Below are 23,871 nucleotides of genomic sequence, written 5' to 3'. Positions count from 1 at the left end.
GGCCGCCTCGACCACGCCTCTTTGCAACGCGACGTCCACCCCCCTATTCTCGCGAGACCTGCGGCTTTCCGCCGCCATGGCTGCTAAGGGCACCGCCGCCGAGGGAGGAAGCGAAACCATTTGAAGCGCCCATTTTGCTCGCGGGCACGGGAGGCGGGGAGCCGGGGGCGAGGCCGCGGCGGCGGCGACTTCCCGGGACAACCGGCACGGAGGGAGCGGGGAAAAGAAAATCGAAGTGGGCGGTGGGGGGGGAAGGTTGTCACGGATGAGCGGAGGCGGTTAGTACGGGGCGCGGGGAGGGACAATATTGGCGAGTGGGTGGGGCTTGGCTCCTCCGTTGCTCTCCAGCCCTGGGCGTGGAGTCAAGGAAGGGGGCGTGGCCGCTCCTCAGCTGTGCCCCCTCCTGGGCGGGGCTAAGCCAGCTGGTCCTGCAGTTCCTGCATTTTTATATTATTATTTAGCCATTGAGGTTTTATTTCTCCCTCTTCCCACAATCAGTCCAGTTGCTTTGGCTTCTGATTAACCCCCCCCGGGCCCTCCTTTCTGCCCCGACCCCTGCCTCTTCCTGCTGGCATGACAGCTTCACCTGTTGAGGGTCTGCCTGCATCCCTGCTCTGAGAGTGACTTGTTTGCAAGGCGTTTCCTTGAAAATACATCCAGCCGGATGCCATGGGACTTCCTGGCAGGTAAGAAAGGGGGAGGGAAGGCTGAAATTTAATTTAGGAGGGGTAGGTGGGAGAAAACGTGGGTCTCTTTGTCAGAAGAGCTGCCTAAACTCTCATCAAAATGAGCTGGGTGGCTGGAAATAAAATAAAAGGAAAGGAAATGCCGTTGGTAATGCCTGGCATGGCAGGAAGAGAGCCACATTAATTTATGATAGAAAAAAAAATCGGGATTTCTTCCACCAGTGGCTTTTCCAATTAATAATAATTTAAAAAAAAAAATCTGTGTTGCCCAATTTCCAGTAATTCTCAACGGTATAAATCATCTTCTTAAAGGCAGAAGCTTGTTTACAAATGCCAGGCAGATCTTTAATTGCCAAGGTCCAGCCAATGTCATTGCTCTAATTGATTATAGTGTTTGCGTGTCTCCCTTAAAGCCACGGTTATTTGTTACTTCTGTGTAACACGTGATCGATTCGGTCATCCTTTTAGAGATCTGTTTGCAAGCTATTCAAAGATTGGTTTGTGTGTTGCCACAATCCTGCACTTTATACTGTGTGAAAGGAAGATACTTTTATTTTCCCCAAAATAATTTCCCTTGAACACCGAAGGATTTCAGATTCACCAAAAACACCTAGATGAAAAAAAGCTTCTTTTTTCCCTATCCACTCTTTGAGGAGAGAAAACCATATGAATGTCAAATGGAATTACCTTCCCTTTCAAGAAATCCAGTAGTTGGGAAGTTTTGCCTCTTTATTATTTTTAAAATTTATCAATACAAACAGAAACAACACTGTTAACATTGATCTATTAAAATAATTGGCCATTTCAAATTGGCTATTAATCTCTTCGGAAGCTGTAGCTTTTTATTAAACACGTATACATATTTTTTTCAGCAATTTATTTGTATAGTAACAATAATGCAAAGGAAGATACAGAATTGGGGATATATTCTTGAAGGAAGCTATTAATTTTCACAGGTCTGACAATAATTCTCCATCCCATCTTAAATTAAAATCCCACAAATAAATCTTTTTGCAAGGGCAAAGGTTTCGGGCTGTTTTTCTCCTTTCTGGAAGGTATTATATGTGAGGGAGCCAGGAAATTCTCCTCTCCAAAAAAAAAAACACCCACAGGTATTGTAGTCTTTAACAAATTTGGACTTCCTCCATTGTATATGTTGTGAGATTGAGACATCTCTAACAATACTCAGAGTGAAGGAAGTTTACAAAGAGATACGATTTTGTGCCTTAAGGCAGTTTTTTACAGTAATCGTTCCACCTAAACTGCCTCCTTTGATTTTTTTCTGGCTGTCAAAATGCACAGCGTGAAGTCCAGTCTGTTCACTGGGAACGCAATAGAGATTAAACAATGCAGGGGAAAAGGATCTGACTTAAAGCCAGATCATGGTGACTTGAGGCAAAAAAAAGATTGATTATGTGCCATAAACTCACTATTGTCTCTTAGCCATCTCACAAATAGATCTTGTCTGTGACGATCTGTCCCTAATTGCACTTTAGGGGTTAATAACTACCCAATGAGGACGCTTAAGGATTTTTTATTTATTTTTCTGGATTGGGCCTGGCCACCCATATTACTTTGTTGATGAACCATGACTGTCTCTAAATCATGTGCTACTAATGGTACGAAGAAGGTCTTAAGCACGAGGATAATTTAATGAGAGAATGGTGGGGTCTTTGGTGGTCTCCAAGCTTGGTTTTCTTGCACGTGTTTTATGACCCAAACTAGGTCGAATCATCAGTGCTACCTAGAAGGAGTGAAGCTTCCTAAATGAAGGAGGAGGGTGGTGGGATCCTTGGTGGTTTTCTTACAGACATTTCATTACCCAACTAAGTAGCATCATCAGTGCTAGAGGGGAGGGGAGAAGGAAGAGGAGAAGGACTCTGGGTCCATTCTGGTTTTCTTGAAGACTTTTCATTACCCAGCGGAGTAACTTCATCAGGGCTCCGACGAGAGAACTCGTACTTGGCATCTTCCAGAGGATATCCCTGTCTTAATGACTCATCTTCATTTCCGTTGGCAATCAGCCAGTCTTCTCCTCCGCTTACCTTCCAGAGTTTTTGTCCTACACCTCACCTTCCCTGATCATTCTGCTTGGAGGCTGGGGCTGATGGGGATTTGTGCCCAGCAGCAACTGCAATCAAAGACAGCATGTGTCAAAGATAGGTTGTCAAGATGACAGGTTGTTAAGACGGTGTTCATATCCGAGGGTGGGGTAGGCAGAACCAGCCGGGCAGGCTAAGCTGCCAATGACTTTACCTGGGATGGATTCTTGATCTTCCTGCTATTCAGATTCCAATCGCCATCCTGCTGAACTGGGATAAATGGAGACAGGAGTCAAGATGCCGCTCTTCTTTCGGAAAAGGAAGGCGAGCAACGAAGCCCGGAAACGCCTGGAATATCAAATGTGTCTCGTAAGTCATGGGAAGACAACCAGGTCCTGAATAGCTGGCCCCACCACTCTATCAGAAAACTGCTTGGGTTGTAAGATGGGTAGAAGGTGTTTCTCAGAAGCTTCCTGAGGGACCACAGTAGAAGAAGTCTTCTCTCGTCCTCCTCCTTTGAGGTGGGATAAAACTCTTGGCAACCACAGTTGACCACTGCTCTCTTAAGTCACAACATCTCCCCAACCTTGTGACTTCTTCATCTCCCTCACGGCTATGTAGAAGTCAACAGGCCGTGACCTCAAAGACCCTGAGGACCTGTGAACTGAGTAGGGTTTGTTTACTAGACGATCCCAAGGAAACAACCGAAGAACACGTTCAGTTCTTCACACCTGGGAAATTCACCGTATTGTTCAGTTCCACCTTTTTTCTAGCCGGCTTTTATCGTGACGGTAGAAGCTGAACGGAACACCAATTTGAGGTCAACTGAAATGATCCCCCCCTCCCGATTTTTGCCGCCAATAATCTACCTATTATTTTCAACAGGCAAAGGAAGCTGGAGCAGATGATGTTCTTGACATTTCCAGGTGTGAACTTTCTGAGGTAGGGTTTCTCCATTTCCGGTTCCTGGTGGGTTACTCGCCCGAATGATGGCAACTGTTAGGATGGGAACTTTGGAGTCCTACAGGTAGCTCTCAACTTACAACAGTTCGCTTAGTAAAAGGGATTTGCGACTGTTCTTCACCCTTAAGACCGTTGCAGCCTCCTCAAGATCACGTGATCGAAATTCAGACGCTTGGCAACTGACTCGTACTTATGACAGTTGCAGTATCCCAGGATCACGTGATCCCCTTTTGTGACATTCCGACAAGCAAAGCCAAAGCGGGAAGCTAGATTTGTTTAACAGCCCTGTTACTAACTTAACAACGGCTGTGATGCGCTTAAGAACTGGCAAGGAAGGTCGTAAAACGGGGCACAATTCACGTAAGAACTGTCTCGCTTAGCGACAGAAAGTTTGGGCTCCGTTGTGGCCCTACGTCGAGTTGTCTTTTTCTTTCTTTTTTTTAGCTTCCCTACGGTGCCTTTTCGACCTGCAAAGTATTGCAGAAGAAGGTAAGAAAGAAGCGCAGTTTCCATTTTAAAAAAGGACAGTTCAGAGTTAATATGAGGAATTTCACCAAATACCTTGAATTTCATTAAACCGCTTCTAGCGGGGGGGGGGGGAACAGAAAGTTCTCTCCAGGACCAGAAAGGGGTCCTCAAGTTCTCAAAATGACGAGAAATCGGTTTTGTTCAATATTTCATCCACCCCGGCTGTTTCTTGCATTTAGATTCAGGCTTCTCTTAGACTGCGTATCTCAAACTCTTCTATCAAGTTCTTCTATTTGTACTTTCAGATAACCCAGTTTAACTGGTCTCACATTTCCAGGTCAGCAAACAGCGCAGAGCATAGTCCAATAGTAATTGGAGAAAACAGACAAGCCCCTTCCTAATTCACAAGAACATAGAATATATAATAATGGAGATGGAAGGGACCTTGGAGGTCATCTAGTCCAACCCCCCTGCTCGAGCAGGAGATCCTATACCATTTCGGACAAATGCTGCCCAGCCTCTTCTTGAAATTGAAGGAGTTTGATGCACATTTAGACATGCAAGATTTAGGCTTGCAGTGACCAATATGCCACTGAATTCTTGCTTTGGTCTACCTTCCTCTTGTGTGTTTATGTGACTCTGAGCTAGCCTTGATTCTTAAGCCATATTTTGTGATGCATAAATCACCATAATTAGCTTCATATGCTTCCTAAACTCCTAAAACGAACTTTACAGGGGTCAGGAGGATGCATTCAATCCTCTAGCCCCAATATGATGGTTTAATCCAGTGTGTGATCCAGATCATAATATTGTCCTGTTGTAATACCTTCTGTGATGTTTTTCTTTCAGGTGCTGATTGCTCACACCAATTTTTTGATGTCCCTCGTCCCCAAATCCTGCAGCCTCTCTAATCTTGTAACAATAAAGGTGATTCGCAGCCCTTCTCATCAACTATTGTGGAAGCTTGTAAAGATCCAGAATCGAAAGAACAAGACGTTAAACCTAGTTTAGAACTGCCTGTATTTTAACCACTTTTCAGGGGGGCAGTCCGAAGGTGTGGTGGTATTCTTGCATTCCCAGTTTCTGGATGACAATCCCATCACCCTTTGTGGTTCACCGTGGAGGCTGGGCAGAAGATTATGGGATTGTTACGGATTTCTTTTTATCTCCTGTTCCAGGTTTTAGATCTCCATGATAACCAGCTGACCTCTCTTCCTGCCGATATCGGCCAGTTGATTTCTCTCCAGGTAAAGAAGTTGCGGATGCTCGGGAAGTTTGGGCACTTTCACGAACCAATGTGGCCCTTTCTATCCCTTTCGAGGTGGTGCCACACTGGCACAAACTCACAGACTGAGATTTATAGATCTCTCGGGGTTGACAGCTTTAAGACGGGCATGTTGTCCCTTGATGCCGTTTCTGTTCTTTGTAGGTTTTGAATGTAGAAAAGAATGTTTTAAAAGCTCTTCCGGACTCGATTGGGGACCTTGTTCAGCTTCAGACGCTGAATTTGAAAGGTATGGCAAAACATTTCTCCGTGTGTATCTGGAAAGAACAATCGTTCTGGTTTTTAACTTACGCTTTTGAGGCGGGGAGAAAAAGATGCAAGAAACAGTGGGTTCAGTTGAAAGCAGTTTGCTGATAATGGCTCGTTTTTTCCAGTTTAAAAATGTTAGAAAAGGACATGGCAACCTTGAGTTTTGCACCCAAGGGATATAATCATCGGACTTCCACCATAATTTAGCCTAGCAGGAATAAATTTTGCTTTGGAAGCCTAAGAAAGAGTTCCAAAATTGCTTTTGGTTTCCCAAATGAAGGCAAACATACACGTCCCAGGATAACGTTGCAGGATCCAATCTAGGTCGGTCACAGGATTCTTGTTTTGATTTTTGCTTGTTGCTTGAAGCCAGACCCAATCAGAGTTGATCCTCTGTGCTACAGCTGATAAAAAAAATAAGATAATTTCAAAGCTGTACATTTGATGACTGTTTCCGTTAGCCATGGGGAAGTTCAAAGTGCACATTAGGGATCAACCAGTACAAACTACAGTTAAACTAAAAGCCTCCAGAGGGCAGCTTAGTATAGGATAACCCAGGGGTCTTCCAACTTGGCAACTTTAAGACTCGTGGACTTCAACTCCCAGAATTCCTCAGCTGGCTGAGGAATTCTGAGTGTTGAAGTCCACGAGTCTTAAAAGTTACCAAGTTTGAAGACCCCTGGTATAACCAAACTCCTGCGTCTTGAGTGCAGGGGTACCAGAAGCCTTAAGAGCCCTGCTGATGATGAGAAAATAAAATCAAAATGCAGGCAATCTTTGATTATTTGTCTAACAACCATTGGAAGTTGCAAGAGTCGAATTGGAACAGATTTTTCGTGCCTGCCAAATGTTTTTACTTTCTGCTTTCTGTTTTTTTTCTTGCAGGCAACAAGCTCAAGCAATTGCCTTCCACCCTAGAGGGCCTGCGGAGTCTCCGAACGTTGGACATCAGTGAAAATTTGGTCCGGGAGTTGCCGCAGACACTGGCTCACATCCGAACCTTGGAGGTAGCGTTACAAGTTTGGCTCGAAGTCGGCCTATCTCTTAGGCCGTCGTTCTTACTCTCCCTCAAATCTGGCAGCAATCAGGAGGAAAAGTGGGAGAATCAACCAGGAATTGGCTAAGCCATCTAGGATGGCTCTGTTCCTTTGCAAGTTTGAACCACTCTTATGGGAAGTCCTCAACTTACAACAGTTCCTTTAGGGACTGATCGAAGTTACAACGGCGCTGAAAAAAGGGAGCCAGGGCCGTTTCTCACACTTAATAACCGTTACAGCATCAAAATTCAGACTCTTGGCAACTGACTCATATTTGCGGCGGTTGCAGTGTTCCGGGATTACGCGATCCCCTTTTGTGACCTTATTACGAGCAAAGCCAGTGAGGAAGACAGGTCCATTTAACAACTGTCTTACTAACTTAACAGCTATAGCACGAATGGTCGTAAAATGGGGGCAAAACTCACTTAACAGATGTTCCAGCCACATAAACTTGGGGCTGCCTTGTGTTCTCGTATATATCGAGGACCGCCTGTAAGTTACATCAGCAAGCTTTCGGGTCCTGGCTTAATCCAGATTGAAGGCAGCTCTGGTTTTGTGTGTGTGTGTGTGTGTGTGTGTGTTCCTCTCTGGCAGACGCTGTCCCTGGATGCTTCAGGAATGGTTTACCCACCGGGTGAGATTTGCAGCACTGGCACCGTGGCCATCCAGCAGTTCCTCTGTGACGGTAAGCAAAAGGGAGACTCTCGTTGCTTAGCAACAAAAAGTTTGGGCTCAGTTGTTGGCCTAAGTTGAGGGCTACCTGTATCGCACAGATCCATGTGACATTGTGATGTGTGGGTTTCCTTCCAGAACTGGGCACAGAATACAACCCTCCCTCTCAGTATTTACTCCCTGTGTTGGAAAGGGAAGGCGAGGAGACATCAGTGGATGGCATCCGGAGAACAGCTGACAAATATATGGAAGATGAAGCCGAGTGGCAAGTGAGTGTTAACGCTTCCCAAAATATACAAGGATGCCTTTTTAGGAGATTTTTTCCTAAACTCACAGGAACCAGTTTTATGGACTGGCCTCCCGCCAGGGTGTTTCCCCGTAGAGTTTGTGTAGAACATCTACTTTCTGGCAAAGTCTACCCCAAAAAACAGTTGCTAGACAGAGACACAAAGGAAAGTGACCATTTTTCTCTGAACTCTGTTCCCAAGAGAACAGTGGGAGGAAGCAATAAAGTCATTGTGGTTATTTGCACAGTCAGTCAGAGGTTTAGACTGGATTTGGCCTTTTTGTCTACCCATTGAGCCCTTCCCAAGAACCTGGGATAGGCAGATGTTCTTCTTTGATGGTGTTCAAGGACTGACTGCCAGATGTAAGCTGTTTCAAGTCAAGCTGCCTTTTGTAATGAACCAATGGGAATTTTTTTTTTTTGTCAATGCCACAGTGTGACAGTGTTGTTACGGTTTGTTGCACAGTCAGCCAGATGTTTAGACTGGGTTTGGCATTTTTGTCTACCTGCTGACTCCTTTCCAAGGATCTGGGATAGGCAGATGTTGTTGTCTGATGGCATTAAAGGGATTGTCCCAGGATGTAAGCTGTTCCAAGCCAAGCTGCCTCTGGCAATTGACTAATAGGATGTTTGTCAATGCCGATAGTCAATTGCAAAATTATTATGTATGCAACTTGCACGCCGCTAGTCTCCCAATGACTTTTGGTGACTCACAACAATCAAAGAAATTACTATCAAAGGCTAAAGGCGGAGATGAATAGCCAGGACTTCCCAAGTCTTCTGAAGAAAAACAAAACCGTACCATGTTTGCATTCAGCTGCTGGTTAAAATCAATCTTGCTTACTTCTCCATTTATTTTCGTTGCAGAACAAGTTTCTAGACTATGAGAAGCGAAAGGTAAGATGCCTGTGATTTCCCTCCCTACTCCTCGTTGTGGGATTAGCCAACCTGTTCCATTCATCTGCTGATGGGAGGTGACATAAGGATTAAATCAGAGGTCCCCAACCTTTTGGGCACCAGGGACCGGTTCCATGGAGAGTGGTTTTTCCACAGACCAGAGAGTGCGTGGTTTTGTGTGCTGCCTGCATCCCACGGATGGGACTTTGCTTGTTTGTGCAGACCGGTTGCTGGTATGTCACGGCCCAGTACCGGTCCCCAGACCAGAGGTTGGGGACCCCTGGATTAAAGAATAATCCACTGTAGAAAATCAGATATTTTGCTTAGGATCACTTCCTGGTTCAAAAAGCTCTGTGGGTCAAAGGACAAGCACAATCTATCTTCTCTTCCAACTGTGTTTGAGAGAGAGCGTGAGGCCTTGAGTAGAATACGGTGAGATCAGGGTTATAAATCAGCAGAGGTCTCTGTTTACCTGATAGGAGCAGAAGATGCAGGAGAAGCTGGAATTTGAGCGTTGGCTGGATCTGGAGCAGAGAGAACAAGTCCACTTGATGCATCAAAGTCACGTCCAGAAAGGAGAATTTCTCCAAAGCATGAAAGAGGCAAGGCTTCTGCACCTCACGTTTTTCCCCATTCCTACCACAGATACCTTCACGCCAGATCGTTGAAGCCTAGCAATTGAATTCAGGACGTATTGTTGTAGACTTGATTGTGAGGAAGTGGGACAGGAACGGGGGGAAATTCCGGGCAGAAATAATTCACAGATGAGAGAAGACAGCAATTTGCAACTAGTCCTCAACTAACAGTTGAGCCAACATTTCCGTTGCTAAGTAAGACAGAGGTTAAGTGAGTTTTGCCCCATTCTACGACTTCTCTTGCCAGATTTGTTTTAAGTGAATCACTCTGCTGATAAGTTAGTAATATAGTTGCTAAGGAATCTGGCTTTGACTTGGCTTGTTGGAAGGGGATCTGGCATTAGATTTGACATGAATCAGGGTGAATCTGGCTCGCTTCTTTTTCCTTGCCATGTGGCTTCAGCATCGGGAATGACTTTCCCTCTCAAATTTCAGGAGCAGATGAAACTGGAGGAAGGGTTGACCCGCCATCAGCAGCGCCTGGGGACTGAGCGCCTGAAGCTGCTGGATCAGCTGAAGCAGATGGAGCAAGGGGTGGCCAGCAGGATCCAGAAACTGCTGGAAGATAACCAAAGGTAAGAGATCCGCTGAGCCGAAGAGGGGAAATCAGCTGGTGTCTGGAAGCCATAGAATCAATTCTGCACCCTTGTAGATCGGAGGGGTGGGTTCAAGTAGTCCTCGACTCACCAGCAGGAGCAACAACACTTAGACTTATATACCGCTTTGTAGTGCTTTGTACCCTGCTCTAAGTGGTTTATAAGCATACCGCTCCCCAACAATCTGGGTCCTCATTTTACCGACCTCAGAAGAATGGAAGGCTGAGTCAATCTTGAGCTGATCAGGATCGAACTGCTGGCAGTGGGCAGAGTCAGCCTGCAATACCGCAATTCTAACCATTGCGCCACCACGGCTCTTACGACTTAACAATTTACAATTGGGACCGAAACGTCTGTTGCTAAACTATCATTAAGTGAGCCATGCCCAATTTTACAACCTTTGTGGCGTGGACGTGAAGTGAATCCAGCTTCACCCATCGATTTGCTTGTGGGGGCCGCCTAAGAAGGTTTATCAATGTTGATCACGTGACATTGCACCGGTTGTAAATACGTGCCAGTTCAAAATGCCCAAATTTTGATCAAGGGATCACAGGATGCTGCAGTGGTCAAGGACTGGTTGTAAGTTTTTTTTTCCGGTTCTGTTGTAACTTTGATTGGTTGTTAAATGAAGATCCAAGATCCAGACTTAGTAGTCCTTAGTAGAGCTGATCAGTATAATGGCTGGATGATGACTCTTTATTTATTAAATCTTTTTAGGCAGAAACAAAGTTCTGAGATTTTGAAATCCCTCGAGAACGACCGGTGAGTTTCCTGCTTTTCTTGGCCACGGTTCGTTGCCTTCTCAAATGCTCCCAAACATGATGATTCACAAACCATCGTAGCTGGTTCCAAATGAAGCAAGCTGGGGGTGGATGAAACGTGACTCGGACCGCAAGCTAGCAACCAAGACAATCTTTCCCTAAAATCTTGTGACTGAACAGCAAACCTTACAACCCTTTGGTGGGTCAGTGCTCAGCCCAAAGATCTCCGGAAAAAGATACTCCAAAGTTTTCCACGGAGACAGGGTGACACCAACATCAGTGGGAGAGGGGGGAGGGGGAAGAAATCTGAAAATTGGGCTTTCTGAGAATGTGTAGCCCAGCTTGAACCTCGCAAATGGGGTGAAGGGAGAAAGATGGTGGAGATGGAACTCTTGAGAAAAGTTGAGGGGAACCGATGGGCATCTGGCTTCTCTTGCAGGATCCGGATGGAGCAGCTGATGGCCATCACTCAGGAAGAAACGGAACAGCTGAGGAAGAAAGAAGTAGCTGGTAAGTACAGGGGTACCTTGGTACTCAACTGCTTTGAGATCATTGAAATTGGGACTCGGCACATTTTGACGTGAACATTTTGCCTGGGTACTCCTCGTTTGTTTGGTACTCAACGCACAAGCTAGAACTTGTCGCTGTCGGCTGCCTTGTGACTCACTACATTATTCCTTAACGGGAGAAATTTGTTTGCTGCTCATTGTTTTTGGTACTCGTCACTCCTCCCTGGAAACAATTAACGATGAGTGCGGAGGTACCCCTGTGTGGCTGTTGATGGGGCTCAAACGCTTGCCCTGTCTTCTCCGTCTTGCCGTGTCATCATCTTGGAGGGTTGAGGAGCTCAGCCCTTGCCAGAGAATCCCTGCTGGAGATGGGCGATCTGTTTTCATTTTTTCCATGGTTTAATCTGTGTCGCCTCTCTGCGGCTCACCACCATGAAAAACCAGAGCAAATCTAAATAGAAACAGCCACCATGCTAAAATCGCCATTCAAAAAAGCTCTTTTTTAAAGTTGTTGTGGCACTGCAGGTATGAATTATACTTACCTGGCAACTGAAATTATGCCTTGTGTTTAAGGGTTAAGGTTAAGGCTATTAACTCTTCTTTTTTCCCCAATTTCCCTCTCCCAGCGGCCATGAAGCAGATGTTGTCCGAGACCTACAGGAACAGATTACTTCAGGGAGCCTGTGAATCTCGCCGACAGGACCTGGTCAACCAGACGTGCTCCAGGTACTGAAGAAGACATGGGTTGGGAGGCTGTGCCAGACCAGTAAAGAGCCTGGGACAACTATAAGCACCCATTTCTTTGCAAGAACATTGCAAGTCAGGCTAGCAGAAGAGGAACGCTGGTCCAACGTTACTTAGCGTCAATTTGAACCTGATTCCCTCTGATTTTAATTTAATTCTCAGTCTCAAGACTAGGGAAATATCCCTCATTCAATCAAACCTTAGCTGCTTCTCCAGAACTTTGTAGAAGTTCTCCAGAACTTTGTAGAAGTTCTCCAGAACTTTGTAGAAGTTCTCCAGAACTTTGTGAGACCTGCTAGATGAAGGGATTGGGAACCTCCAGAAAAAGAGATGAAAGCTCTTCCTAGAAGTCTACTGTCACCTGTGGTGAAGCATCTCAGCAATATAGGTCCTACTCCTTGTGGGAGAACCCAACTTGATCAGGTTCTGATGCCAGACCAGGAAGAGAACACTGCCTACCTGGTTTGCTGGTGTCCCTGGATATCATCCCCTGGCCCACTCGGACCTCTCTGAAAAATCCAAAATACTTAAACAATTTGAAGGAGACGTAACGTTGGCCTACATTAACCCATAAATCCAAGTTCATGGACCATACTTGCTGGGTTCTCCTACAACTTGAGGCTCAAAGCAAGAAAGCCATGCCATACCTTAGTGAAATGGGTCTCCTCACTCTACAGATCAGCGTCTCTAATGTCACACCTCATGGGCCCTTTTCCCCAAGAATTCTTCTCTTTCAGCCTTGCCAAGATGGATGAGAAGTTCCAGCAGATCCTGGCTTGGCAGCAGCTGGATCAGAACAAAGCCATCAGCCAGATCCTGCAGGAGGTATTATGGGGGGGGTGGGGGGTGGAAGGGTATTCACTCATGGTAGAAGGAATTAAGCAGGACCTTGACTAGGAGAACGAACAAATCTTGGAAGCCACCTTAATCATTGACCAAGCGTTGATTCCTCTGGATCTGGTTCACCTGCCGAAGAGGCAGGCAAATGGATGTGCTTGAGATGCATTGGGCTACAATTCCTATCAGTACAGCCAATGGACAAAGACGATAGGCCCTGTAGTCAAAGTCTAGAAAGCTACAAGATTCCTCCAGTGGTCAGCAGCATCCATCGTGAGCACAACATTAGATGCTCTTCAGGCTTCAGGCTTTCCCAGCCATGTGTAGAAGCTCCCTTCATCCTTGAAGTGATCTTAATGGGAATTTCTTTGGACCGCTAAAGCCAGAACTAAGCAAATTAGGCTTGAGGTTGTGTTGTCATGCAAACATAGCTTTGAATCAAGCCTCAAATAGAGAGAAATCCGATGAGATTCTGTTAGATCCACGTAAAAATGGATCTGTATGTCTTCGAAACAAATATCTTTGCACAGGTTCGCAAGGCGAACTCTAGAGATGGGGGTCCTTGCCCTGTTGTTTGTCTCTTTAAAAAGCTTTAAAAACCCCCCCAATTATTTCCGGCCAAAGAGGGCAAAAGGTCACATTTTGCCTCCCCGTGCCTTGTTTTAAGGCTTCCCACCTGGTTTGGCCTTTCTTGGAAACCCGATCCTGGACCTTGGTCTCGTTCCACAAAGCAATTGTTCCGCTCTTGTGGTTTGACAACAACACTCCAGGCTTTTGGAGGATGTTGTCACATTAACTGACCTTTCTGGGGAATTCAGGTGGACTTAACACACTTGTGTTCTTTCTGCAAAGATCTTTGCTTTGGGACTATTCTGATAGTGGGGCCTTGCATTATTTATCTGTGCAATTGCAATTCTTTAAATTTGGTAACAAAAATGTAGCTTTTCCAAATCTATCTATCTATCTATCTATCTATCTATCTATCTATCTATCTATCTATCTCTGTATCTATCTCTATCATCTGTCTCTGTCTGTCTGTCTACCTACCTACCTACCTATCATCAGGCTTCCAGAAATCTCTAGAGTACCTAAATCAGTGTTTTGATCTATATCTCACTCTGCAGTGTTGATGAGGATCATCCCTTGCTTAAAGTCAAGTGTGTATTTGGCAAGTGGGTGGAATAGAGATCCCAAACTCAATCACTCACTTTTCTGTAAAAAAAAGGTGCCAGGTAACACAGGTGAAAAAAGACCCATCTTTGTCTGTGAATTCTAAAGAGCTGCAGCCACCCTGTAAATACAGTCCTAGATTAAATAGACTTGTCTAATGATGTAGAATTTTCACACTAGGGAGGAAGGACCTCGTAGCTCAGTGGGTAGGTCATCCTGGCTTGCTTCCATCCTGGAAAGCTTGTTGGAATGTTTTTGAGTTCAGGGTTGGAGAAAGAGAATTAGGAGTGAGGGAAGAGAGATGGTCTCAGGTAGTTTAAGGCAGCTTCCGCTCCTCACAAAAACTCGGGTCTCCATCTTTTAGAGCGAGATGCAGAAGGCAGCCTTCGAAGCGCTCCAGGTGAAGCGAGACGTCATGCATTGCCAGATCAGAAACCAGGTGAGTGCCAAATTTAAGACTTGGGAGGAGATCCAGGGGAGGGGGGAGGCCGCATCACTCATCCCTTCCTGAATCAGAAGACTTCTTTTTCAAACCTGGCCTGGGTACCCATCCTGGTGAGGAGAACTTGGTACCGGGACAAAGTCGTGTTTTTCTGGGCCAGTCTACTATGCCTCCCCTCTGGGGACGGCTTTGCTGCGCTCCCACCCTTCCGACGGTCCATAAAAACCTCATCTCCATGGTTCTGTTTCCATGTGTTTGTCGTCATTTGTTTCTGTTGCTTGTCCGAGACCATTTTGACCAACACTGACGCCCCCACCGCTTATGAACGCAGGATCACTGCCAGAGGGAACGGTTTGCCAGAGGCCCTCAGATGGTAGAGTTTGCAATTTCTCCCACCCCGTTCCCCTGACTGCACCTTTTCTCCTTGTCTAGTGGGTTCCTCAGGCCTTTAGTGTTCTAACAGGTGGTGGACAAGGGTATTGGTGGACTCTCCTCTTCTCTGGTGGCTTCGCTGTGGCGCTACAAGCTCTGGCTCATCTCGAACCACATCCCGAGCCTTCCAGAAAGGCCACGGAAGCTTCAGAGCGCCTCCTTTTGAACGTCACGTCTTCCCAAAAAGAAGCTGGATGTCCAGGGCTTGTAGCTTCCATTCACTTGACTCCACGAAGTATTCCAGATGCTTGAGGGTTGTACGGGGTGCTTCCCTGGCTGTCCTCACGTCTAGGGTGACATACGAAGAAGGAACGTGTCTGTGCCGGTCCTCAGTCCTCCAGGTCATGGCTGTCCCAAAGGCGCTTTCTCAAGAGGCCACAAGGACTTCCTTGTTTTTCTCTGAAGACCTTTGGCTTCTCCTCCAAGAAGCTTCTTCAACTCTGACTGGGTGGTGGGGCACCCATTTGCACCACTCAGTGACCCTGGGGACACAGGTAAACCTCCAGGTGGCCTCAGCGACTCTCTGAAAGAAGGCAGACGACCAGCGGTCTGCAAGGAGTATAAATCCTTCCATTCCTCCACCACCCAGTTGGAGCTGAAGAAGCTTCTCAGAGGAGAATTCCCTGTCCAGTTTTGCAAGGAACTCTGAGCAGTTACCCAAATCTGTTTGGCCGAAGGAAGTGGAGTTCCTCCCCCGCCATCACCCTCTAGTACTTTGAGAGGCGTAGCCTCCAAAAAGGCCGGTGCGATTAGGAAACACACACACACACACACACACACACACACACACACACACACAAACCACCCGCTTCCCTTATTTCATCTTCTCCGTAGATTAAGTTAATAGAGAGAGAGTTACTGCAACTCACCCAGTTGGAGTTAAAGAGGCAGCAGCTGGACACGGAGGCTCTGCAGGTATGTCACCCACCCCCCTTTTCAGACCATCACCCCCTCCTGCTTGGCTCCCTCCTCCTCCTCCTCCTCCTCCTCCTCCTCCCTTTGCTTTAGCAACTTGGAGAGGAAGGCTCGATGCAGGAGTCCTCCAGTTTTCCCAGTCCCCCCCCCGTCTCCTCCTTTCGCCCGACGGCCTCCTGCAAACGCTGCCAGGATTCTGGAGACCGGTTGGTCTAGAGATTTGGGAGGGTTGGGCAGGAGGACCCTGTTAAGTAGCCAGACTGTGACGTCAAATCAGAAATCACAAGAGGAAATCTGACACTAGTGGGTAGCAGGAAGTGGGTGGAAGGGAATAGATGTCGTCCTTGACTCACCGACCGCAACGGAACCCCAGATTGCCAGGCAAGACAACTGTTAGGGGAATTTTGTCCCGTTTGACGACCTCTCTGGTCACTGTTGTTAAGTGGATCGCTTTTGTCGTTAAGCAAGTTGCCTGGTTGTTAAGCAAATCTGGCTTCCCGGTTGACTTGGCTCGTCGGAAAGTCGCAACCATCGGGAAGCATCCAAATTTTGAACAACACAACCCTGGGGGATGCTGCCGCCGTTGTGAGTGTGAATATGGTCACCAGTCACTTTTTTCAGTAATTTGAAATGGTCACTAAAGGGATGGTCGTTAAGTCGAGGACTACCTGTGCAAGCTGGCTGAGCATTTCATATTTTTCCCCCTATGGTTTCTTTCTGGCTATTTTTGCTTCAGTGTGTGCTTATTCCACCCACCCCTTTTTACCAAACGGACACCATTCCAGCTGGCTCATTCCATCTCTCCAGATGCATGAATCCCGTACGGGCGCTGAAGCCAAGGTTGCATGTCTTTTGGGAAAGAACTTTTCTGGGTTTTTTTTTTTTTTTTACAAAAAGGATCCTTCGTTTCTAGTCCTCATGGATATGGAACGCATCACATGAAGTTCTCTTTAAAACAGAAACAGGAAAGGAGCCTTTAAGAAGCTAACAAATCAGCGCCGTGAAGATTCAAAGATTTATTATTGTTGTTGTTGTTTCTGTACCCTGCTGGCTGGAATTTCAGCAGCGAGGCTAAATTTGGGCAAATTCTGGGAGGCAGCTGAGGACAGGGGGGTCCTGGCATGCTGTGGTCCAGAGGGATTGTGTGAAAAGTCGAGTGAATAAACAAGAAGGCTCTGCTAGATGATGGAGTCTCGGGCTGATTGATAAGCACAGAATTGCAGGCCTTTCTCGGAGCCGGCAAACATTTTCAGTCTTGCCGAATTTTAACTTCCAACGGAAAGTGCCAAGTTTTTAGAAATCGGGGAGAAAGAAGACAGGGGCTGCGTTCCAGCGAAGGAAGGAAGGAAGGAAGGAAGGAAGGAAGGAAGGAAGGAAGGAAGGAAGGAAGGAAGTTCAGTCTTCTTCTAAAACACCCCCACAACCATGTTGTGTTGCAGGAAGCAATTGGGGAGCAACGGCGCACCTTGAGTTATCTGCTGCAGCAGCTGCTGAAAGAGAAAAAAGAGCGAGAAGAGGAGCTGCAAGCCATTCTGGTAAAGGGCCTGGTGTGGGGGGAAGGCAGCTTGCCTGCAGTACCTATTTATCTACTTGCGCGTGCGTGTTTTCCAACTGCTAGGAGCTGGAGCAAGGGACGGGGGCTCGCTCCGTTGAGCAGCTCTTGGATCTCAAACCTGGGTGATCAGTTTTCCAGCTGACAACTTAGCGTCTTTAACCACTGAGCCATCACACATACACCCCTCTGTACTTGTAGCTTTACAATAAACAAGAATGAGGTCATCTGTGGAGAACTTCACCTGCTTGGGGTCAACCTTACCAGGATGGATGAACCAAAGACTGGCCTCTGTTTAGGGCAGGGGTCCCCAATTCCTAGTTCGTGGACCCGTACCGGTCTGCAGCGTGCCAGCAACCGGTCCGCACAAACCAGCAGAGCCGCATCTGTGGGATGCAGGCAGCACACAAAACCATGCACTCTCCGGTCTGTGGAAAAACCTCTCTCGCGGAATCGGTCCCTGGTGCCCAAAAGGTTGGGGACCTCTGGTTTAGGGCACGTTTGACCTGGTGGGATAGCCTCTAGCAGTTTCCCCCTGTGTGGTTCTCAGGCAGGTCAACCAAGGCTCAACCAGCTCGTAATGTTCTTTCTTTCTCTCTCCTTTTCCCAGAAAGAACTGGAGGCCAAGAGTGAGACGAAGCAGGAGAACTACTGGCTGATCCAGTACCAACGACTCTTAAATCAGAAGCCTCTCTCTCTCCGGTTGCAGGTGACTGGCGGCCAACGGGCAGAGAAAATCTCATTTATTTTTTTCTCTCTCTTTCGTTCATCCATCATTCCATTCTTGTACAATCTCCTTGGTGTTCGGGTTGCTGGTGCCTGGATTCCCCTAAACGAAGGAGGCTGGTCGCTTGAATTCCTTCCTTCTCTCTTTCTCCTGACAGGAAGAAGGTCTGGAGAGGCAGCTGGTGAAGCTGTTGACGGGCCTCTCGGCCGAACAGTACCTACCCATTTTTGCCCACCATCGGATCTCTCTCGAAATGCTCAGCCACATGGTCCCTGGGGACCTAGCCAAGGTCAAGAAACACGGGCCGTTCTGATACTGCAGTCTCCCTCCTTCCTCACACCCTGGTTACAGATTGTCCCCAACTTACAACATTTCATTTGAAAAAATGAAAAAAAGGGACTTAACAACCCTTCACACATACGACTGTTCCAGCATCCTTACAATCGTGATCAAAATTCAGGCGCTGGGCAATCTGTCTCGCATTTATGATGGTTGCAGTGTCCTGGGGTCCCGTGATCACGTTTTGAGTCAATGGGGAAGCTGGATTCACTGACCGTTGCGGCTGGAAAGGCCGTAAAACGGGGCAAAACCCGTTGAGCAACTGTTTCCAGGTGGGTTGCCTTCCAGTCTGGTGGTTTTGTTTCAACTACTCTTGCCTCTTGCAGATCGGAATAACTGAATCTGGCTTGCAACGCGCCATCATCCAGAAAGCTCGGGAGATACAAGCTGTTGCAGAAACCATACCAGGTAAAGCTTCTTCACAGGTCACCTCTGTCCCCAGCTGGGGTTGGGGGCACCTTTGGGGAAGTCTTCAGATTCCAGGGGGTTTCTTTGCTATGTCTGGACATGTTGGGCCTTTGAACCATGTGTTGAACTCAAGCCATCTCAGGGTAGCCTGCACTGAATGACAGGGAGAACTTGGTTAGGACATGGAGAGGAGACCACCCAGTCATTTTAGGATGGGAGCCTAGATGGAGGATGAACAAAATTCCCAAGGAACGTCTTGCGTTGTTGTGAAGGACACGTGAGGGCACCAAGGTTTGAGTTCAACAAAAGAGAGTCAACTTTGTTTGGAACATTCAACCAATAAGAACTGGCAGCCATGATCACTGCGGCCTTGAGGATCTTCTCCATCTTCTCCCAGTCCCATCGGGTGGCCCATGTTCTTCCTTGAGCTCCTCCTCACTCTCTGCCTTCCTTCCACCTGGTTGCAGAACTGTTGAAGCCAGCAGAAGAAGTGGGGCCTTCTGCACCCGAGTTTGGAGAAGAGTCCGCCCAGCCTGAAGCCCCATCAGCTCCACCGCCAGAAGAACACCACTGCGAGTGTGTAGTGTGTATGGAGTTAGAGGTAAGCCGACGGGCGGCCTTGTGTGAGTGTGTGGGGAGTGATAGACAACTGCGTTGTTCTTCTTTCTGACCCACCTTAGCTCTCCTCGTTTTATCCCGGCAACTTATGCATGGAACCATCCTGACCCTGTGTGGTTCTAATCCAGGAATTCTAAGGCATGATGGGACTCCTCCTGGAGCAATAGCAATAGCCCTTAGACTTATAGACTGCTTCACAGTGCTTTACAGCCCTCTCTTAAGCGGTTTACAGAGCCAACATCTTGCCCCCCAACAATCTGGCTCCTCACTTTATCGGCCTCGCAAGGATGGAAGGCTGAGTCAGCCTTGAGCCGGTCAGGATCGAACTGCTGGCAGTTAGCAGAATTAACCTGCAATACTTCATTCTAACTACTGTGCCACCACGACAGATAGATAGATAGATAGATAGATAGATAGATAGATAGATAGATAGATAGATAGATAGATAGATAGACAGACAGACAGACAGACAGACAGACAGACAGACAGACAGACAGACAGACAGACAGACAGACAGACCCAACAATCTGGGTCCTCACAAGGATGGAAGGCTGAGTCAACCTTGAGCCGGTCAGGATCGAACTACTGGCAACGGCCAGTGAGTTAGCCTGCAATACCGCATTCTAACCACTGCGCCACTTAACAAATGTTTCACTTAGCAACATAAATCCTGGGCTCGATTGCGGTCGCAGGTTGAGGACTTAGCTGTGCTGTGGTTTTCTTCAACACTAAGCCACGGTAACTAGTTCTCCAGCCGGCCACCAAAACTCTTGCTTTCGAGTTCATTTTCCTTGAAACAAAGCTTGGGTATTTATTTATTTTTTTTCCCTCGCTGCCCCTTTTGCATGCATGGAAGCCCCCCTCTCCCCCCCCCCCATTCTCTTTTTGAGAGGGGAAGGCACCCGGCCTGACCTCGCCTTCTGCGGCTTCTCCTTCCCAGGCCCAAGTGGTGTTCCTGTACTGCGGTCACGTCTGCTGCTGCCAAAAGTGCTCCGAAGCCTTGCACACCTGCCCACTCTGCAGACAAGCGATAGTGCAACGGATCCGGCTCTTCCACAGCGGCTATAGCCCCCCGGAGGATGCCAAAGGGGCAGGCTTTTCTCCTGGAGGAGAAATGTAGAAAAACCTGGAATGTCAGCCTTCGTCATTTGCTTTTTTTTTTGCACGTCGGTTTTGTCATCGCTGCACGCTCGGAAAGCATGTTCTGGGTTTGCAGCACTCGCCTCCGCGCACGCCGGGCGATGGACAGGAAGGAGGTGTGCACCACGCCTTTGCACTAAATAAGGTCGTCTTTTGCTCACGGTTGTCCACTGGGCAGAGTGTTATGCGTTCGAAACCTCCAGGCAACTGGGAAATAAATGAAGGGACGCTCAAAAGTGTTTTTTTCAAAAGGCAGCTGGACTTTCTTTCTTGGTTCCTTTCCTTGAAAACCTTTCGCTTCTCCTCTAAGAAGCTTCTTCAGATTGTTGAGTGAGAAGCAAAATGTTTTCAAGGAAAGACTATATAAAAAAACACAGGGAAGTCCAATTGCCTTTTGGAAAAGCGCTTTTGGGACAACCGTGGCCTGGATGATGGATGGATAACTGGGAGAGACTTGCATTTTAGCCCCTGGAAGGAATTTAACGCAGGGATGGTGACGGGATCATCCCGACCACTATCGGTGGGGCAAAAATGTCAGAGGAGAACAAAAAGCTGCCTTTATTACAGGGAATCTCCGTGTCGATCGCCCTCAAGCTCTACTAGTCCTCATTGAAATGCTTCAAATCTCCCTGCAGGGCTTTTCATTTTTCACATTTGGGAATTAAAAGGGAGACCTGTCACCAAAATATTGGAGGGGAAGGGAAGGGAAAGAATCTCACTCGCCGAAGAGGGCAGCCTGGCGTGACCACCCCTTTAGAGGCAAAAGTTGAACTCAGGGTATGAATGTCGGCTGGGTTAATGGAAGGTGCCCGGTTGGGTGGCAGCTGTTCTGCTTGACAGCATGTAGTTAATAACTTGGTTAATTAGTCAGTCAGTGGACTTGAACTGCCTGAGCAAGTTCTTCCCCAGAAAGTGGGCAGAGGAGTGGGCAGGAACAACTCCCAAGTTCAGGATCCCTTGAGGACTGGAAGCTTCATTCTCTACCTGCCGCCTCCTGAAAAATCTGCACTTTTCTTTGGACTGAACCACTTGCCTTCCTTCTGGGATGCTTGGAAAAGCAGGGATTCAACGCCTTTGGTGTGTGTGTGTGAGGGGAGTGTTCTCTGCCCAACCCCTCCCCATCTCTCTGGGGCTGCACCCAGCTGGGAGAGCCTAGGCACAACTGGTGGCTGGGCCTGCAGTTTCGAATCTTTAGGATGATGGACTTGGGATGTGGGAAGGGGGGAAAAAATGCTTGTGGAGCAAGGATGTCCAACCTTGGCAAATTTAAGATCCGTGGACTTCCAACTCCTGGAATTCTGGGAGCTGAAGTCCACAGGTCTGAAAAATAGCCAAGGTTGGGTCTTCTCCTGGCTTCTGTGTCGGTAAGGGGGTTGGGTTCTCCCTCCAAGTCAAGACCACGGGTGTTCTTGGCTGCAAGCCTGCTATGTTGAGGTTCTGATGATCCATATGTCCCACTTATCACAACCCATGGAGATTCTCCAGCCCTCATTCCAGACAGAAGCTGAGAACTCCAGGGGAGCCTGCTCTAAGCTGCCTTCCCACCCACCCCGGGTTTCTGTGTGGAAAGCCGTGAAGTGGGGGGAAAAGGAACATCAGAACCCATCACACAGCTGTGATTCTTTCAAAAGAGCCTCAAGAACTGCCCGCCGTACCTCCTGCATGTCTGTCTGGTGTGTACATTGATCTGTTTGCCATGTAATGTCTTCTATGTACTCAGCCGAGAAAATAAACTTCCAAGAGCTTCGACTTGTGATGTCCTTCACTCTATCAGAAGGGTTGCTTCTCAAACCCTCTTTTAAATTCAGAGCAGGACTGCCAAAAATCTGTTCCATTATCCTTGGTAGATCTTCCAAGGGCAGGTGAAAGATTCTTTTGAGGGCACAGAAATAAATAAATTTTTTAAAAAAGCTTTGTGCTTTCTAAAATGGCCCTTTTCCTGGAAACATGGAGCAGGGCACACGGTGAGAACAATTGTCCTACGCTGTGGACTTTCAGCCCACTGGAAAGTGACATCTGGCTGAACCCAAATAAGACTGGAGATTTGACAGCCCAAAGCATACTCCCTCTGGCCCAACCAATGATTGTGTTGTTGGGAAGACCAGGAAGGCGACAAATCCCTTTTAACACTAGGTTAAAGATGCATCTGATGATTTGGCAGCATCTAAACAACTTGAGCCCGGCCAGCTAGGACAAAAATTGATGCGGTGTTGACCTTTTATTATTATCATTTGGACATATGGCGAGAACATGATAGAAGAGGACATATGGACACAGTCCACATAATTACATACAAAAACTTCTGCCGGGATACAGCAGTGGCCTCATAACTGGATGTCCAGTTCAACTCTCCAGGCCATCATCGCCTGTGGTCTTGCTTCGTGCGGATCTTCTGAGGAACCAGAGAACGTCCATCATGGGGCCACCTTGCATAATAGTTGGTGTGTCGGCACCACAATCACAACAAGGGGAATCTTTCCACCCCCACCGATAAAGGGCAGGGTCATTTCTTCCGGTATCACAGCTAATTCTGTTTGGTTTCGACCAGATGGAGCGAGGCAGGTCAAAACTAGGTGGTTTGGTAGAAGGATCACTAATGGTCAGGAACCTTGGACTCTTCCTCCGTCCAGGCATTCTGGAGGTTAAACTGGCTAGAAGTTAAATAGATGGCTGTTTTCCATGCTGGCTTATGGGATTTCAGTCTTGTGATGTCCTGGGGAATAGGAAGGACCTTGTTCAGCATCCTCAACCATAGCTGAACGAGAGCTTGTGTTGACCTACAAGCGTGTTTACATTCTTGACGGGGAGGAAGGAGAAGATAGGAATGGAGATTTCTGAGCCCCTCCCTTAAGGGTGCCCAAATGTCTAGCTTCTGAAATGGGGGAGACCAAGCATCCGTATTTTGATCCCGTGGCCATGGGGGACGCCGGCGAAGGGAGTAGGTACGAAAAACGGTCCTCGGTCACTTTCCTCAGTGGTGTAATTTCGGTCCCTAAACCAACCGTTGTTAGGTCAAGGACTACTGTACTTTGGAGACTGCTCAAAAGAAGGCAGGGATGTCGGGTCTGCAGGACGAAGAACTATGAATGAGGAAATCCACTTGTATCATTAATTAACTGCAATACTGGAAATTGCGCCCACTCTAGGAATAGCTTTTTATTTGGGTGAGGGGAGAAAGCTATTTTCAGCCTCTGATGCAGTCGCCGCCAGTAAACTGCCCCAAACGTTGAGTTAACAAGTCATTGATTAAGGATTAAAGTTCAGAGGAGGCGTGGATGTGGAGAGAGGCCGGCTTTTATTTGCTGGGTGGTTGTGCCCAACCGCTTTGTTGACTGGAAATCTCAACCCACTTTCAGTTGATTATCTGGAAGAGTTACTGTGTCCTGTCATCTCGGAGTTGGGAGCGGTCAAGGCAGGTTGAATGAGTGCTTCAAAGAGTAGCTTGCAGCAATGTCTTTCTC

At 47.3% G+C, this 23,871-nt stretch overlaps 1 protein-coding gene and 1 long non-coding RNA gene across 3 annotated transcripts; one reads left to right on the top strand and one right to left on the bottom strand.

Moving 5' to 3' along the window:
• The first annotated feature begins 139 nt into the window (after positions 1 to 139).
• Positions 140 to 22,159, top strand: LRSAM1 (leucine rich repeat and sterile alpha motif containing 1). Of its 2 annotated transcripts, XM_039323022.1 has the most exons (25): positions 140 to 686; positions 2,976 to 3,097; positions 3,614 to 3,670; positions 4,136 to 4,180; positions 5,009 to 5,086; positions 5,338 to 5,406; positions 5,589 to 5,673; positions 6,579 to 6,700; positions 7,325 to 7,415; positions 7,541 to 7,671; positions 8,556 to 8,585; positions 9,065 to 9,187; positions 9,656 to 9,795; positions 10,534 to 10,578; positions 11,017 to 11,087; positions 11,713 to 11,812; positions 12,568 to 12,655; positions 14,202 to 14,276; positions 15,546 to 15,626; positions 17,066 to 17,161; positions 17,789 to 17,887; positions 18,063 to 18,194; positions 18,571 to 18,652; positions 19,120 to 19,253; positions 20,211 to 22,159. In XM_039323022.1, the coding sequence occupies exons 2-25, from the start codon at positions 3,008 to 3,010 to the stop codon at positions 20,388 to 20,390; spliced, it is 2,244 nt and encodes a 747-aa protein (XP_039178956.1). In that variant the 5' UTR covers positions 140 to 686; positions 2,976 to 3,007; the 3' UTR covers positions 20,391 to 22,159. The 2 variants fall into 2 exon arrangements, with proteins under 2 accessions (XP_039178956.1, XP_039178957.1); XM_039323023.1 differs by lacking the exon at positions 15,546 to 15,626.
• LOC120298879 lies at positions 2,228 to 3,079 on the bottom strand. Its single transcript, XR_005554251.1, has 2 exons — positions 2,943 to 3,079; positions 2,228 to 2,817 (listed from the first exon to the last, which is right to left on the bottom strand). It is a non-coding gene; the product is annotated as an uncharacterized LOC120298879 (long non-coding RNA).
• Positions 22,160 to 23,871: the final 1,712 nt, after the last annotated feature.

Source organism: Crotalus tigris, unplaced genomic scaffold (assembly GCF_016545835.1).
Source record: "Crotalus tigris isolate CLP2741 ecotype Arizona unplaced genomic scaffold, ASM1654583v1 scf7180000024153.1733885, whole genome shotgun sequence".
NCBI classification, from domain to species: Eukaryota; Metazoa; Chordata; class Lepidosauria; order Squamata; family Viperidae; genus Crotalus; species Crotalus tigris.
Note: the sequence above shows the minus strand (reverse complement) of the source record. Positions and strands in the feature narration are given on the sequence as shown.

Coding starts and splice junctions, on each gene's coding strand:
- LRSAM1 (XM_039323022.1), top strand. CDS start 3,008: ATGGAGACAGGAGTCAAGATGCCGCTCTTCTTTCGGAAAAGGAAGGCG. Junction 5,407..5,588: donor GCCAGTTGATTTCTCTCCAG/GTAAAGAAGTTG, acceptor TGTTCTTTGTAG/GTTTTGAATGTAGAAAAGAA. Junction 9,796..10,533: donor CTGCTGGAAGATAACCAAAG/GTAAGAGATCCG, acceptor AAATCTTTTTAG/GCAGAAACAAAGTTCTGAGA.